The sequence below is a fragment of the Macaca mulatta genome, chromosome 5, assembly GCF_049350105.2.
Source record: "Macaca mulatta isolate MMU2019108-1 chromosome 5, T2T-MMU8v2.0, whole genome shotgun sequence".
Classification (NCBI taxonomy): domain Eukaryota; kingdom Metazoa; phylum Chordata; class Mammalia; order Primates; family Cercopithecidae; genus Macaca; species Macaca mulatta.
In genome coordinates, this window is record NC_133410.1 from 8,744,719 (window position 1) to 8,760,337 (window position 15,619).

General features: G+C 52.8%; 1 protein-coding gene across 1 annotated transcript; it reads left to right on the forward strand.

Moving 5' to 3' along the window:
* Positions 1–5,411: 5,411 nt before the first annotated feature.
* LOC722784 (SH3 domain and tetratricopeptide repeat-containing protein 1-like) lies at positions 5,412–14,974 on the forward strand. The gene is made up of 5 exons (XM_001118882.5): positions 5,412–5,744; positions 8,884–9,006; positions 9,808–9,958; positions 11,038–11,234; positions 14,574–14,974. The coding sequence occupies exons 3-5, from the start codon at positions 9,931–9,933 to the stop codon at positions 14,826–14,828; spliced, it is 480 nt and encodes a 159-aa protein (XP_001118882.4). The 5' UTR covers positions 5,412–5,744; positions 8,884–9,006; positions 9,808–9,930; the 3' UTR covers positions 14,829–14,974.
* Positions 14,975–15,619: the final 645 nt, after the last annotated feature.

The window sequence follows — 15,619 nt, forward strand, 5'->3', positions numbered from 1 at the left end:
TTTCTGGGGATTCCTGGCGTTTGTCAACTTTGTGTACCGGCCATTTCCTGTGATGCTGCTGAACCAGCAGGATTTGGGAGAAGATGGACTCTGTCAACCTCCCAAAACTTAAAATGTGGGACTGTTGCATGCCCTTAATTTGGGACACAGTAGGTGCTTAGCACTCCAGCAAGGAAACAGGCTCAGAACAAGTGGGAAGCCAGGAAGTGAACCAAAGTTTCCCTTCTTTTTGCATGTGGACGAGGCAGCTAGACCCAGACTGATGCAGAAGAAGCCAAAAGAATGCAAATGAGGCTGGGCGCGGTGGCTCACGCCTGTAATCCCAGCACTTTGGGAGACTGAAGAGGTTGGATCACTTGAAGTCAGGAATTTGTGACCAGCCTGGCCAACATAGTGAAACTCCATCTGTATTAAAAATACAAACATTAGCCGTGCATGGTGGTGCACACCTGTAATCCCAGCTACTCAGGAGACTGAGGCAAGAGAATCACTTGAGCCCGGGGGGCGGAGGTTGCAGTGAGCGAGATCACACCACTGCACTTCAGCCTGGGTGACAGTGAGACTCAGGCTTAAAAATTGCAAAATCACTCAAGTTTTCCCTTGGTGAAGTAAGATGACGCCTCTGCTCTGAGGAACTAAGGCTTTTCCAGAACCCCATTTCTAGTTATCTGTTTAAACCCACCTCAGGGTGGTTAGGAGAACAATGAAAAACTAAAAGGCAAGATTAATCAACAGCATTTTTACAGGTCTGTAGGTTTTCATGAATAGCTATGAAAAGCTCTCACATTATCCTTCTAAGCATCTAAATTTTCTTTGAAAGTTAAAACCTAGGCTGGGCGTGGTGGCTCACGCCTGTAATCCCAACACTTTGGGAGGCTGAGGTGAGCTGATCACCTGAGGTCGGGAGTTCAAGACCAGCCTGACCAACATGGAGAAACCCCGTCTCTACGAAAAATACAAAATTAGCTGGGCTTGATGGTGCATGCCTGCAATCCTAGCTACTTGGGAGGCTGAGGCAGAAGTATCTCTTGAACTCCGGATACGAAGGTTGTGCTGAGCCGAGATCGCACCATTGCACTCCAGCCTGGGCAACAAGAGCAAAACTCCATCTCAAAAAAAAAAAAAAAAAAAAAGGAAAGAAAAGAAAAAGAAAGAAAGTTAAAACTTGAGCTGACCAGGTCCTCTTAAACAATTTACTTTGGTAATCTCACTACCCTTGAATTGCCTCTCTTGTCCAAAATAGATTTCTAGGAATTAAACATTGTTTTTCAAAAAAGCAGCCTTTGATATAGAGTGCTGTCTTTTAGATAGCACTTTTGCAGTCGAATAAAGAAAGTTTTAAGAGATCAAGGGGTTTTAGCCAATTAATCTCCATAGTGAAAGCTATTGAGAGTATACCGTAGTTCTTTATTCCACCACCGAAAACTCATCCTCCTAGCTGGTGTTACTCTTTTTTTGGCTCAGTGATGAACTGTGACTCCAGCATAAAGCAGATAATTGTATGTTGTTGACTTTTGCCTGGATATAGAACCATGACACCATAGCACTCAAGATTGTAACTCCTTCCCTGTGGAAGGAAATTGGAGATCAATTATTATCCTCATCCAAGGTAAGAGAAAGGCATATCCTCTATATTCACCTGTTCTTTGTGGTTGATCTCAGAATGTATTCAGCCTTTATCCCTTCTCCAAATTAAGCTTTCAAGAAATGGCTAAAATAGGCCTTCTAAATTTCTTTTCTACTCAGGGAGCATATTATGTTTCTCATTTACTGCGTACAGAGAGTGTTACTTTATAGTGATTCCTGAATTACATGTGGGCAGGAGGTTGTTTGTGTAGTTAATCCTTGCTCTTATTCCAGTAAACTGGAGTTTAGCAAAAGAGTTGGAAGGTAGGAGACAGCTCGTCCTTTTCAATTTCTTTCTTCTTTTTCTTTGTTTGTTTGTTTCTGAGACGGAGTTTCGCTCTGTCACCCAGGCTGGAGTGCAGTGGCGTGATCTCAGCTCACTGCAAGCTCCGCCTCCCGGGCTCACGCCATTCTCCTGCCTCAGCCTCTCGAGTAGCTAGGACTACAGGCGCCTGGGACTACAGGCGCCCACCACCACGCCCGGCTAATTTTTTTGTAATTTTAGTAGAGACAGGGTTTCACCGTGTTAGCCAGGATGGTCTCGATCTCTTGACCTCGTGATCCACCTGCCTCGGCCTCCCAAATTGCTGGAATTACAGGCCTGAGCCACCACGCCCAGCCTTTTCAATTTCATAAGAGGAAGTACCGGTCATAAGCACATGGTGGGATTTCACATGGTAGGCTGGCAGTGGCTCACACCTGTTACTATAATCTCAACACTTTGGAAGGCTGAGGCGGGTGGATCACTTGAGCCCAGGAGTTCAAGACCAGCCTGGGCAATGTAGCAAGACCCCAACTGTACAGAAAAATACAAAAATCTGCCTGGTGTGGTGGCACACGCCTGTAGTCCTCCCAGCTACTTGGGAGAATCACTTGAGCCTGGGAGGCAGAGGCTGCAGTGACCCAGGATCGTGCCACTGTACTCCAGCCTGGGCAACAGAGTGAGACTGTGTCTCAATAAATAAATAAATAAAGAGTGAGACTGTGTCTCAATAAATAAATAAATAAATAAATAAATAAATAAAATAAAATAAAATAAAGAATTCTGTTGGGAAGTTGTCTTACGTGTCTTGAGTTTTGCTTCCCCCACATACATGTTTAGACCTCAGTCCTCTAGTGCCCTCGGTGCCTGCAATTCTGCACCACGCCCTTGTGTCATTGAACCCATTTTCAAATGGGTTCACAAGGACTAATCAAATCATTCCAGATTGCCCACCCGGGCTGAGATCTAGGCTGGGTACTCGGGCACTGAGGTCTTCAGGAAGGAAGAGACAATAGTGAGGCCAACACAAGGAATGTTATGAGGTGTGCTGGTCAGAACGTGAGTCCGAGAAGGACTGGCTAATTCTGCCTGGGGTGGGGATGGTGGGTACCAGTTTATTAAAGGCCCCTGGATTGATTCTTGGAAGGTAAATGGTTATCTATTACCTGCTTGATGTTCTAAGACATTTTTTCCATATTCCTGCCACTCTATTTTCACCCAGGCTGTATGAGTTGACATATTCTAAACAGGGTCCATGTGCCAGAATGAGACTTGAGGTTGAATCTGAGCTTTGTATCCTACTCGCCAAAGGTCCCCGCATGGGCATGTTACTTAGCATCTCTAAATCTCAGGGGTTTTTCTCTTACACTAACTTTCTATGGTAGATAGAGTGAAATCGATATGCTGTACACAAAGTGGCACAGAGTAGGTGTCTGAAAATATCTCCTCTTAAAGTACAGGAAGTACACAGACTGAGCAGTGTCTACCATTGGTTGTCCGAGGCACTGACCCTACAGAGAGGCCCTGACGCCTTGCTTTTTCCTGCACAAAGCTCTCCAAGTGACTGGACGGCCGCAAAGAGGAACCAGTGTGGCCAAAACCATACAGCATTTAAATGAAGAAATCCACTTCAATTTTTGAAGTAACACTCTAGTTCATAGTTAATGTGTAACCGTTTTTCTGAACAAAGACGCAATCCTAAAACTGTCAAACCTATATGAGTTAATATTTTAATGTGGGTTTCTATTGAAGTATGACATACATATTGAAACGTGTAAAATGTAAATGTACTACTCTATGAGTTTCGCGGAGTGCCCACACCTCAATCAAGAAACAGACTATTCGGGCCTGGCACGGTGGCTCACGCCTGTAATCCCAGCGCTTTGGGAGGCCGAGGTGGGCGGATCACGAGGTCAGGAGATCCAGACCATCCTGGCTAACATGGTGAAACCCCGTCTCTACTAAAACTACAAAAAAATTAGCCGGGCATGGTGGCAGGCGCCTGTAGTCCCAGCTACTTGGGAGGCTGAGGCCGGAGAATGGCGTGAACCCAGGAGGCGAAGCTTGCAGTGAGCTGAGATCGCGCCACTGCACTCCAGCCTGGGTGACAGAGCGAGACTCCATCTCGAGAAAAAAAAAAGAAACAAGACTATTCGGCCCACCTTACTTCTGTCTGCATGGTTGGTTTTGCCTGATTTCGAACTTGATGTAAATGAAACCGTACAGCATGTATCTGTTTGTGTCTTGCTTCTTTCACCCAACATTCCATGAGATTCATCTCATGATGAAATGTTCGATTGTACAGCCTGGTGTGGTGGCCCATGCCTGTAATCCCAGTGCTATGGGAGGCAGAGGTGAGAGAATCACTTGAGCCCAGGAGTTCAAAAGCATCCTGGGCAACATAGCGAGACCCCATCTCTACAAAAAATAAAAAATAAAAAAATTTGCCACCTGTGGTGGCACATGCCTGTAAGCACCTGTAGCCCCAGCTACTCCAGAGGCTGAGGTAGGAGTGTTTCAGCCCAGGAGTTGGAGGTTAGAGTGAGCATTAATCATGCCTCTGCATTGCAACCTAAATGAGAGAGCAAGACTCTGTCTCAAAAAATAAAAATAAAGGCAGGGCTCGGTGGCTCATGCCTGTAATCCTAGCACTTCGGGAGGCCGAGGCGGCAGGATCACTTGAGGTCAGGAATTCAAGACCAGCCCGACCAACATAGTGAAACCCCATCTCTACTAAAATTACAAAAATTAGCTGGGGGTGGTGGCAGGCGCCTGTAATCCCAGCTACTTGGGAGGCTGAGGCCGGAGAATCGCTTGAATCCGGGAGGCGGAGGTTGCAGTGAGTAGAGATTGCACTACTGTACTTCAGCCTGGGCGACAGAGCAAGACTCCGCCTCAATCAATCAATCAATCAATCAATCAAATGTTCAGCTGTTTCAGGGTGGCTAGGTTTCTAATGAAATTGATGATGTCTTCTCCGTGTCTCCTGGTGGGTACATACACTTTCTCTTTGCTGCTGAGGATATGCCCATAGTGGCATGACTAAGTCATAGAGTATATTTCAGCTTTAACAAATGTGGCCCCTTTTGAGAGGGCTTTTTAGCAGTTTACACTGCCACCCTCATTATTTGAGGGTATATGTATTTATTTTGCCCAAAAATACACCGAAATTTAGTATGACTCCAATTTCTATCTCTGTGTTTGTCTTTTCAAAATAGCTCTGTTATTGAATGCTGTCAAGCAAAGTCACTGGCTACCCCTAGATTATAAAACTGTGAAACATGGTGACTCCATTTTCGCAGCAGATTTCAGTCTTGGATGATGTTAAAAATAAAACGGAATAGCAATTTCTTCCAGGTTAAAGAATAGCATCGGCCTTCCTCTGTCCTTTTCACATTTAAGAAACTTGAGATGTTGCTCTCGGCCCACTTATCATTAGATTTAACAGCTTCTGTAATTTGTGGTTGGCCCCTGCTTCTCACTGTCTGTCTGGGTTACAACACAGACGATTTCTGAGAAAAACAGAAATGGTATGTACCGTGAAAAGAGAAGTTTCTTTGTTTTCTTTTGAGTGCAAATGCTACTTTCGTTTCTTGTTGCTGTTATGGGATCTAGGGAAGCTTTAATTTATTCCCTTTGATACAAGTGATTAAATTGCCCCTTGGGTAGTTTAAATTGTAATTGCTGAGTAAATACGTATGTTTGTCAGAGTTTGAAGGTCAGACATCGCTCAGGAGGTCAGGCCTTTGTTTGGCCACAGAGCGGGTATTGTGAGCTGCTGAAATACCACCTTTGCCGCCCACCTCCCTTCCCGGTGACCTCGGGCCGACTTCTGTCCACTGTAGATCAAAGGCAGGTAAGGATTCAGTTTCATTGAGCAGTTGCTAACAGCAAGGCTTTGGGGATTTGGCATCAAGTTGGACTCAGGATACTATAGTAGTAATGTCATAGGATAGCCCCGCTCAGCCTGATTTTATACTGAACAGGGAGTTACCATACAGCTGAACTTGAAACGGCAGTCTCTCTTGCAGGTTTCAGAAAAAAGTTAAGGTCATAGAATTTCTCAGTTTTAGTGTCCCTGCTTAACATCTCTTAAGCCTTTCGGCATTTGTGGCCATGAGATTCTAATGTAGATGCTAGGAGAGCCGGCATAAACATTTATAGCACTTGGCTATTTTTTGCTTAATTTATCCAGATTTCATGATGTTCCACAAAAGTGTGCCTGGCACTCTACTGTGTGAATGAGTTTGAGAGTTGTGGGTCTATAGGGGGTGGCAGTCATTGCAAGACAATTGTAATGATGGCAGCAGCGACTGTATCTTTCTTTTTTTTCTTTTGAGACAGTCTCACTGTCGCTCAGGTTAGAGTCCAGTGGCGTGATATCAGTTCACTGCAACCTCTGCCTCCCAGGTTCAAGTGATTCTTGTGACTCAGACTCCTGAGTAGCTGGGACTACAAGGGCATACCACCACACCCCGCTAATGCTTGTATTTTTGGTAGAGACGGGGTTTTGCCATGCTGGTCAGGCTGGTCTTGGACTCCTGACCTCAGGTGATCTGCCGGCCTCGGCCTCCCAAATTGCTGGGATTACAGGCATGAGCCACCGTGCCCGGCCTAGCTACTGTATCTTGGGGGCTCTTTGTGCCAGGTGCTGTGTCGATTCCTGAATGTCAGGTTTGCTTCCTGCCGCATCACAGCACCCAGGCTGGGATTGGTTGCTGAATGTCAGGTTTGCTTCCCGCCGCATCACAGCACCCAGGCTGGGATTCCAGATGTGGTTGTTCTTTCCCTCACAGCTGGGCACTCTGCTCACTGTTGCCAACCTTGAAAGGCTGACAGTTTCTCTCCTTTGTCTTTTCTTTCTTTCTTTATTATTATTATTATTATTATTATTATTATTATTACTATTATTTATATTTTTGAGAAAGAGTTTTGCTCTTTTGCCCAGGCTGGATTGCAATGGCATGGTCTCAGCTTGCTGCAACCTCTGCCTCCCAGGTTCAAGTGGTTCTCCTGCCTCAGGCTCCCGAGTAGCTGAGGTTACAGGCATGCACCACCACGCCCAGTTAATTTTGTATTTTTAGTAAGGATGGGGTTTCTCCATGTTGGTCAGGCTGGTCTCAAACTCCAGACCTCAGGTGATCCACCTGCCTCAGCTTCTCAAAGTGTTGAGATTACAGGCGTGAGCGACCGCGCCCGGCTTCCTTTGTCTTTTTTAACTTGAGGGTCAGCAAGTATTCTCAGGAGTTGACATGGTGGTGTTAGGGTGATGTCCAAAGGGATATTACAGCATCCAAGCATCCAACTGACTCACCCTTGTGTGTGGGGATTCATCCTCCAGGGACAACCTTATAACACTGATTTTTCTCTTTTTTCTTTTCTTTTCTTTGTTTTTTTTGTTTTGTTTTGTTTTTTGTTTTTTTGAGATGGAGCTTCACTCTTGTTGCCTAGGCTGGAGTGCAATGGCGCAATCTTGGCTCACTGCAACTTCCACCTCCCAGGTTCATCCATCCATCATCTATCCATCCATCATCTATCATCCATCATCCATCCATCTGTCCATTCATCTATCCATTATTCACCCATCCTTTTATCATCCATCCATTCACCTGTCTATCCATCCATTCACCTGTTCGTCCATCCATCCATCCATCCTTCCATCATCCATCCATTCACCTGTTCATCCTTCCATCCATCCATCATCCATCCACCCATCCATTCATCCATCCATCCATCCATCATCCATCCATCCATCCATCATCCATCCATCCATCATCCATCCATCCTTCCATCATCCATCCTTCCATCATCCATCCTTTCACCCATCCATCCATTCACCTGTTCGTCCATCCATCCATCATTCATCCATCCACCACCACCAATCTACCTATTAATCCATCCCTCCATTCATCTATCTGTCCATTTGTTTATCCATACATTCGTCTATCCACCCATCTATCCATCCATATGTACATACATCATCTACCCTCCACCCATCCATACATTATCTACCCACCCATACATACATACATACACACATCATTCCAACCATCCATCCACCCATCCATCCACCCATCCATCCATCCATTCATCTGTCCATCCATCCGTCTGTCAATCCATCCATCCATCCATCCATCCATCCATCCATCCAAGCATCCATCTATCCACACACCCATCCATCCATCCATGTGTCTATATATCTGCTCATACATTCATCCATCCATCCACTCATTCCTAAGCCACTGCTGAGCACCTGTTGTATGCCTTTTCCCTCCCTCCAACTGGTTCCTTCATATCCTCCCCCAGTAGCCAGCATCTTCTCCCTGAGGGCAGAGGCGTGGCCCCTCACAGTGCCCAGCTGGTATACAGCACATGCTCAAATAATGTGGCCACTCAGTTAACACACAGAAGAACTTGCTCCAAGCGACACGTGGCACATCTCCTTACAAAATGCATCTATCATAGCAGCTGTTTTCAGAGGCTTTCCCAAACACAGTGTGATCTGGAACAAACTGTGAAGCCCACGAGCCTAGTGAAGCTTTCATTATTGAGCACCTGCTGTATACCTCCTTGAGCTGAGGAGAGGGATCAAGAGCTCATGGCCAAGAGGGGACCAGGCCCACCCACAAACACTGTTGATGTGCGGCCCTGAGGTGTGGCAGGGATGTGGCAACGAAGAAGGGAGCCAGGGGATGGGCTCCCAGCAATCTGGGGGCCATGGAGACTGGTTTGAGTACAGGGGGAGTGGGCTAGGGCTAGCCCTGGTGGTAAGATTCACAGGTGTCAGGCTCCTGGGCTGCAGCTGCTCAGTCACCTCCTGGCACTCAGGTGCATCAGTTCATTGTCCTCATGCCAGTGGTGGGGGCAGCCCTAATGCACAGGGTCTGAAACATGCTCAGGTGTACCTGCAGTGTGTGAGAGGAAGGAGGCTGGAGAAGGTGGGCGTGGCCACCTCGCCAGGTGTGGGTCTTGAGGGAACTTCTGTCTCCTTTCAGGTGGCACAGAATGTGGCCCTGTACACAGGCGACCCCAACCTGGGGCTGGAGCTGTTTGAGGCAGCTGGAGACATCTTCTTCAATGGGGCCTAGGAGCGGGAGAAAGCCGTGTCCTTCTACCGGGTGAGCTGGCCTGTGGGCTGATGTGGGTGGGCCTCGGGGGGCACCTGGAGGGCTGAGGCACAGGTGTGGCAGGGCAGAGGCCTCCCACCTGGAGGCAGGGCCACCCATGCACATGCTTAGTTTCCCAGTGGTCTCACCGGGAATGATACTGACCGTGCCCCTGCCCGGGACAAACGCTTGGGGCCTGGACATGGCAATGGCTCTACCCTTGCCTAGTGGTCTCACCGGGAATGATATTGACTGTGCCCCCTGCCCGGGACAAACGCTCGGGTCCTGGACATGACAATGGCTCTACCCTTGTACCTGATGATCTCAAGCAACCATGAGTGGGAAGTCCTGTCCTTATCTTCCAGATGAGGAAACTGAGGCTCAGAGAGGCACAGGGACATGTGAAAGGACACACAGCATGTCAGTGTGAGGCCCAGGGCCAGGGTCCAGGTCTGCATGCACCCCAAAGCGGGGACGGCTTCTCCCTTTGAGCTCACGGTGTGGCTCAGCCCTGGGCACGGATAAATGTGTTTTTAGAGCAGAGAGGAGTGCTGGCTCCCCGCAGTCAGACCCCTGGTGCCCAGGTAGGAGAGGCTGGTCTGAGGCTGCCGGGTGTAGCTGGATGGGCCTCAGGTGACTCTTCAGCCCCCAACTTGGGTGTCTGAACCGTGCGTTATCCCAGAGCACAGAGCTGTGTCAAGGTCCAGGGGTAGCTGGGGCGTGGGAAGCTCCAAGCACATGTTCGAGCTCTGAGGAGGGTACTGGGCAAGGTGGGTGCTGCGGGAAGCCTGATCCCACCTGCCTGTGTGGTAGGACCGGGCCCTGCCCCTGGCAGTGACTACGGGCAACTGCAAGGCGGAGCTGCGGCTGTGCAACAAGCTGGTGGCACTGCTGTCCACGCTGGAGGAGCCCCAGGAGGGCTTGGAGTTTGCCCACATGGCCCTAGCACTCAGCATCACTCTGGGTAAGTCCCCTGAGCCCCTGCCCTGCCAGGACCCACACTTTGCCAGAGCCCAGCCTCCAGGTCTGCAGGGCAGGAGCTGAAACAGCTGCGGGATTTTCCTGGTCTCCTGTCCAGGCAGGCAGATCTGCCCAGCTGGCTTCCCCGTCCGGCCGTGGGGCACAGCCCGAGGTCTCTCACACAGTGCAGAGCTCCCTGCCTGGCTGAGCTCTGCTTCCTCTGCCTCTTCCCGCTGCTGACCACAAGGGCCGCCCAGTGTGCCCTCTGTCTTCGAGACATGCCAGGCATCTCGTTGGTCCCTGTATGTGCCAGACTGAGTGGCACATTCCCTTTCTCTTGTGCCCTTCCCACCCTCATCAACCACACAGCTCTCTGGCTGATGAAATCCCAGTTCCCCTTCCAGCAGCCTGCCCCTTAAGGCCGGGCATCCCCTGGTGCTGTGCCAGGGTCGTCTGTCCTCCTCCAGAGACAGGGAGCCCTGGGCAGGCCACATGCCCCAGTGCCTTGTGGCCCGGGGTCCAGTACGCAGTAGGTGTGCAGCTGTGTGGCAATGCATCGAATGCAAGCTCCATGGCACTCGCCCTGGAAAGGGGAGGACATCGGAGACAGCCTGGGTGGGTTTGCGCATCTGTGGGGGGACCTGGAGCTCAGGCAAGCAGTGACTCCCCAAGGTAGGGGGCTCTGATCATGACACACCCAGGAGGAGTTGGATGTCATGTCTGTGGGTTGCCTGGAGCCGGGGTGCCCGGGAGCACCTGGACTGCATGGCTTTTGGGCTATCCTGGTTAAAACCGGTGAGCAAAGGCAGGTGGCTATGTGTAGGCACAGAGCTGGGCCATCCAATTCCGACTTTGCCAAAGCCTCACAGTAGACGGGGGCAGGTCTTATTAGTTCTGCTTTGCAGATGGGAAAGTGAGTCTGGGAACCTGGAAGGGACTGGCCAGCACTGCCCAGGTGACCGCAGGTGTCCGGAGGCAAGCCAGGTGTTGCCCGGGGTCTGCCTACCTGCTCCTGAGGGGCCTGTGCCCTGCCTGCCCCAGGGAGCCACGTCTTCACACCTGCCCCTTTGGCCTGCACCCCAGGGGACCGGCTGAACGAGCGCGTGGCCTACCACTGGCTGGCCGCCCTGCACCACCGGCTGGGCCACAGCGAGCTGGCGGAGCACTTCTACCTCAAGGCCCTGTCGCTCTGCAACTCGCCGCTGGAGTTCGACAAGGAGACCCTCTACTACGTGAAGGTGTACCTGGTGCTCGGTGACATCATCTTCTACGACCTGAAGGTGGGTGGGGAGGGGCAGGACTCGGGGTGTTCCCGGCCCCCTTGGAGTGGGATCTCCACCTAGACCCCAGAGGCCTGGGTTCCAGCCTTCCTTAGGAATGGCCCAGTGGCCTCCCTGGAGCTCTGCACCCAGCTGGAGGAGCTGGCAAGGTTAGCAGATACAACCCAGCTCCCAAGCTGGCCAGGCCCCACCCTCAAGAACTCAGTCTCAGCCAGGGAGGCTGACACATGAGCGGGCAATGGTGGCCTCTGGGTAAAGAAGGGGGATTGTAGTCAGGGGGGCCCTCCTGGAGGAGGTGACACCAAAGCTGAGTCTTGACAGTCAAGTGTCAAGTTGCATTTAACAAAGAAAACAGGGTGGGGAGAAGGACATTTGTGAGAACGGCATCATCCTCACATTGAATCCACGTTGCCAGATCCAACCCAAATCCCGGCGCCTCCTCTAGGAAGCCTGCCCAGGGTGCCAGCCCGCACTGAGCAACTCCTTCCTGGAGTCCCGAGACACCTTGAATCTTCACATCACCCAGGAAGGGTGGGGTGGGGCCAGTGTCTTACCATCTGCTTCACAGACGGAAACCCCAGCTCAGGGCAGGTGCAGTGGGGCCGGGCCACAGCCAGCCAGGCTGAGGCCTTGCTGGGTCGTGTCTGTCTGGAGGGGAGGTGCTGGGACCTGTGCTCCCTCTGTCCCCAGCCCTGCAGGGGTGGAGAGCTGGGACTGGCAGACTCGGACCTGGGGTGTCTCCACCCCTCTGCCCAGCAGGCACCCGCCCCTCCTAGCATCGCACCAGCACCTTGGCATCGCACCAGCACCCTCTTATAGGCTGAGGGGCCAGGGTGCTCCAGTCCACGGACCGAGATCTTGGGGGCCTTAGAACAACATGAGGAGCTGGGGCAGCCCTAAGACCCCGCCCCGTATCCCCCACCGCAGGCCTGGTGCTGCCCGGGAGGCCCCCGCCCAGTGCTGGTGACACCTGGTGGTCAGAAGCAGTCCCTGTGGCCTCCCAAGTCCCAGCCAGACAGGGAGGTGCCAGGTGTCAGGCCCAGAGGGACGCTGCTCACCGCTTAGGGGCTCACCTGTGACCCAGGGGACGGGCCTGCCATAAGCGGCCTTTATCTCTCTTGGTCAAGCCTGCCGCCCACTCCGCCTGCCCAGGAGGAAGGAAAGAGCCAAGTAGTACCTGAGAGGCCAAAGTCCACCGTTGGGGTCAAGGGGCAGAGGCCTCTTTCACCGCCTTCCCATGCACAGCCCTCTGGGCCTCATCGTGACTATGCTGTCAGCGCAGGCCAGCTTCCCACAGGGAGGCCCCCTCGGAATTCCCCAAGGGCGGCTGTCTTTCGAAGGCCACGCCCTCCTCCTTGTATAGGAGGCTCTGGACCCAGGGCCCAGAGGAGTGGGAGAGAAAGCTGGGCTGGATGGGGCCTGGAAGGCTGGCGGAGAGGCAGGGGCAAATGGGCATCTTTGCTGATTGCCTCTAAAATGGTGTCCCCTTTAGTCTACATGTGAGAGTGAGCCCTGGAATAGGGTGGATTAGGTGTCTCCTGGCTCAACCTGCCACTCACTAGCTGCTGCACACACTACAGGCACATGGAAATGCACACGCAAATGCGCACAGGCACACGCACACTCAGGCACACACACACAGGCACACGCACACAGGTGTGCACACACAGGCACACACAGACGCACACGCGCACAGGCACACGCACACTCAGGCACACAAACACAGAGGCACAGGCACACCCACACAGGCACAGTCACACGCACACACAGACACACACACAGTCACACACACAGGCACAGGCACACAGGCATAGGCAAACAAACACCCAGAGGCACACACACAGGCGCGCACACAGACCCACACGCACACAGGCACACACACACAGGCACACACACAAGCACACACACACACACAGGCACAGGCACACAAACACACACAGGCACGCACGCACAGGCAGAGGCACACACACAGGCACACGTACAGACCCACGTGCATACAGGCACACACACAGGCACACGCACACACAGGCACACACACAGGCACACACACACAGGCACAGGCACACACACACAGGCACGCACACACACAGGGACACGCACACACAGGCACACACACGGGCATACACACAGGTGCACACACACAGGGACTCGCACACACAGGCACACACAGGCACACACACAGACGGGCACACACACAGGGACACGTGCACACGGGCACACACACAGGGACACACACACAGGCACCACACACAGGCACACACGCACACACAGGCACACACACACGCACATGCGGAGACATATGCTTTGGCTGGCTCCTTCCTGTTGGGAAGCCCCCACCCCTTCAGGAAGCCCTTGCCTCCCACCCCCGGCTGAGTCTGGGGCCTCCTGGGCCCCCCACAGGCTCCTGGGCTTCCCTCTGCCACAGCCCGGGCCACCCTGTGTGGTCAGTGTTCACTCCCAGGTCCCTCAGACTGGGAGCAAGGACGTTAGGCTCAGCCATGCACCCAGCACAGAGTCCAGTGTTCGGCTGGGCCAGGGGGCATTGGATGAGCAGTGGCGGTGACTCGGGGCTTTCTCACGCCCCTGCTCCATGTGTGGGGCGGGGCAGTGAGGGAATGGACTGCTGCATCTTGGACTTTGTCCTTGGCCCTGGGAGCCATCTTGAGATAGTAAAGGGGGACAGGCCAGGCATGGGTCTTAGAGAGGTCCCTTGGGTGACCCCCATGTGGAGGAGGTGCCTGGGGAGAAGCCGGGCGGGGGATGGGAGGGCCAAGGAGGAGGTCTGGGAGGTGGCATCCCAACCCAGGGATGGTGAGTTTGAGCCAAAGACGCATTGAAAATGGAGTGGATGTCTGGGGAGTCACACTCCGTCAATATTTCAGGGAACATTGCCAGAGAGGACACCTGTGAGATGGTTTTGTACCTGGCCTGGCCTGTGGAGGGCCTGGAAATGGTCAGCATGGACAGGGGCCAGAGGACAGCCTGGGTCACTCAACGCTGTGCCCCTGCTGTGGCTTGGGGCCATGGGTCTTGCATGGAACTCTCAGAGCAGGCAGGATCTGCCCTGACCTCAGCCCATGGGGAAAGCAGCCACTGCCTGCAGAGAGGGTGGGACTGGGGCAGGAGGCTTGGGGTGAGTGGGGCGTAGGGACAGGAAGGCTTCCAGGGGTGTCAGGGTCATCCCCACCTCCTGCAGCCGAGACCACAGCAGTGTCACAGGCTTCGGGGCTCATGGGGTGAGCCAGCATTGGCTGGACATGTGGAACGACCCGGAGACAGGAACGGCCTCTGGGAAGACTCCGAGTCCCCCTTTTGCTGAGCATGGCCTGTCCCCTTCAGGACCCGTTCGATGCAGCCAGGTACTACCAGCTGGCACTGGCAGCCACCGTGGACCTGGGAAACAAGAAAGCACAGCTGAAGATCTACACGCGGCTGGCCACCATCTACCACAACTTCCTCCTGGACCGCGAGAAGTCACTCTTCTACCAGAAGGCCAGGACCTTCGCCACAGAGCTCAACGTCCGCAGGGTCAACCTGCCTCCTCTGCCACTCTGCGGGTGGGCCCCCTGGTTGGCCCCCAGCCACCCTCGCTGAGGACAGCATCCGAGGGAGTGGGTTTTGTGCAAGGAGGATGGTCTCCTGCCTCTCCTGGTGTCTCCCGTGGCTCATTTTCTGGGAAATGGAGGCATGAAAGCAGCGTTCAAATAGCAATAAATTTTTTTTTTTTTTTTGCAATAACATACCGAAGTCCCCAGCGCATCCTTCCCTCGTGTGCTTCCGGGGTGTGTCTAGGGGCCAGCTCTTTCCCTGGTGGCAGCCCTCTGATCTTGGGGATGAGAAGGACCCTGAGTTCAACAGACCTGGGCCAGGTCACCATAAGCCTCGGTTTCCTTGGCTGCCAGAGGGGAGATGGTGGTGGAACTCCCTGGGTAGTTCCCTGCTCAGAGCTTTTGCTGTAGCTCTCGTGCCACCCTTGCCTTTAATCTTCAGGCCACTGTGCCCGGATGTGGGGGCTGCTAGTGCCCTTGTTTGCCATTGAAGAAGTAGAGGCACAGAGAGGTTAGGTGTCTGGCCCACCGTCACACAGCAGGTAGGGGCGGAGACGCAGAGCCTAGTACACTGACCACCACACCACCCTGCCAGCCTGCTGCCAGGAAGGTGTCCCCATTAGGACCCAAGGTCAGCTCCTGGACCTCTCTTGTGGTGTCAGGAGAGCCACAGGCCAGTGAGGGTGGCCCCGAGGATCCCTCACTCAGTGTCCTCTGCTCTCAGACTTGGCTGGGCCGAGCCTGGCCAGTCCCACCTCTGGCCACTGGTCAGCCCTCCGGGAAGTGAGATGCAGAGATGTACACAGATCGCCTGTGTCGACGCTGCTGCCCAGTGTT